At 38.3% G+C, this 1,501-nt stretch overlaps 1 protein-coding gene across 1 annotated transcript; it reads right to left on the minus strand.

Moving 5' to 3' along the window:
• Nucleotides 1-837: 837 nt before the first annotated feature.
• On the minus strand, nt 838-1,495 carry LOC108356715 (hepatoma-derived growth factor-like; the record flags this gene model as incomplete). The annotated part of the gene is made up of 1 exon (XM_017607814.1): nt 838-1,495. A coding segment is annotated over one exon (633 nt), but the record flags the coding sequence as incomplete, so codon positions are not given.
• Between the last annotated feature and the right edge of the window lie 6 nt (nt 1,496-1,501).

The following is a 1,501-nucleotide window of genomic DNA, read 5'->3' on the forward strand; positions in this document are numbered from 1 at the left end:
GCCAAACACACTACAGCTTTAATTACAGAATTTACCAGGAAAAAATTCTGGGACCTTCTGACAGAGAGAGAACCGTATTTACTCTCTTTTTTGTCCTCTCAGTAGTCAGAGAACCGAGTACGGGATCGATTTCCAGTAAAATCTGACTGATNCTGATTCTGACTATTTCTGACTAGTCCGGACTCGTACGGGATCGCAACTATGATTGTAAATATGGGTGCAATGTAATGTAATTACAAGTTAATAAAAGTTGGATTAAAGTGAATTATATACAAGATAAAATAAAATAAAAGTGTGTAACCTATTAGGTAGTGTTATTTGCATTTATATACATATATACAAGTATGTGACAAATGCACTCTTTGATAAGGAAATCAAGTGGAACGTCTTNGAAAGTATGTGACAAATGCACTCTTTGATAAGGAATCAAGTGGAACGTCTTAAGAAATTTTAACAACTTATAAACAATTATATTTATATTTTTTAGTTATACATGGTTTAGAGGATACCTCCCTTAACATCCTGACCAAGTTTCATTTGTTAATTCCACCTGGTTTTCTTGAAACACAAGGTGCGGCTGAGTAGTAAAGCCCATCCCTAAATAGTGCCAGAAGCCATACGCAATAAAGAGATCATTCAACACGATCTATCCGCGTACTTAAAATTTTTGAGAAGAAACACAATGCACTCACTTTTAATCGCCAGTGTAAGTGTTAAGAAAACTACGTTGTTCTATNCTAAATAGTGCCAGAAGCCATGCGCAATAAAGAGATCATTCAACACGATCTATCCGCGTACTTAAAATTTTTGAGAAGAAACACAATGGACTCACTTTTAATCGCCAGTGTAAGTGTTAAGAAAACTACGTTGTTCTATTTCCATTGTGTTCCTTCATGCCACACCAACGAACGCGCACGTTAAATTCCATTATATACACGCACTTACCTTCTGCTGGTACTTTTTTCTTCGAAGGTGGTGAATGAGATAAAGAGGGTCCATCCTGTACTTCATCAATGTATCGCTTTGTTTTAATTTTGCGACCACTGCGGCTGACTAATTCCGGGTTATCCGTCGTAGACGTTACTAGTGGCACTTGTTTATCTTCTTTTATTTTATGTGCCCTCAATTGTTCATCAATTTGATTTGCTACATCTTTCCCTTCTTCTATTCCGACAACTATGGCACTTTCATCCATTTGGCAATCTTCAGCCGTGATATCCGCGAATGCCTCAGTGCCATCATCTAAGGTTTCGTCTCCCAACGCTGCAGCACCCGGTAAATCGATAGGAGCCGAATCTTCTCCGTTTAATGCCGCCTCTATCTGCTCAATAGCCTCACGAAAGTTTGAACGCTTAAGATTTTTGTCGGTAGCAAACTTTTCTTTACTTTCCGCATATAGGAAAAGATCCTCCACTTTGATGTTTGCAGTCTCTCCCGTTCCGTAAAAGTACACGCTGTACTTTTTATTGTTGTACTTAGTAATCTTTGCTGGCCATGCTGG

The sequence above is a fragment of the Rhagoletis zephyria genome, unplaced genomic scaffold (assembly GCF_001687245.7).
Source record: "Rhagoletis zephyria isolate East Lansing unplaced genomic scaffold, Rhagoletis_zephyria_1.1 Rzeph_scaffold_63897, whole genome shotgun sequence".
In the NCBI taxonomy this organism is placed as follows: Eukaryota; Metazoa; Arthropoda; class Insecta; order Diptera; family Tephritidae; genus Rhagoletis; species Rhagoletis zephyria.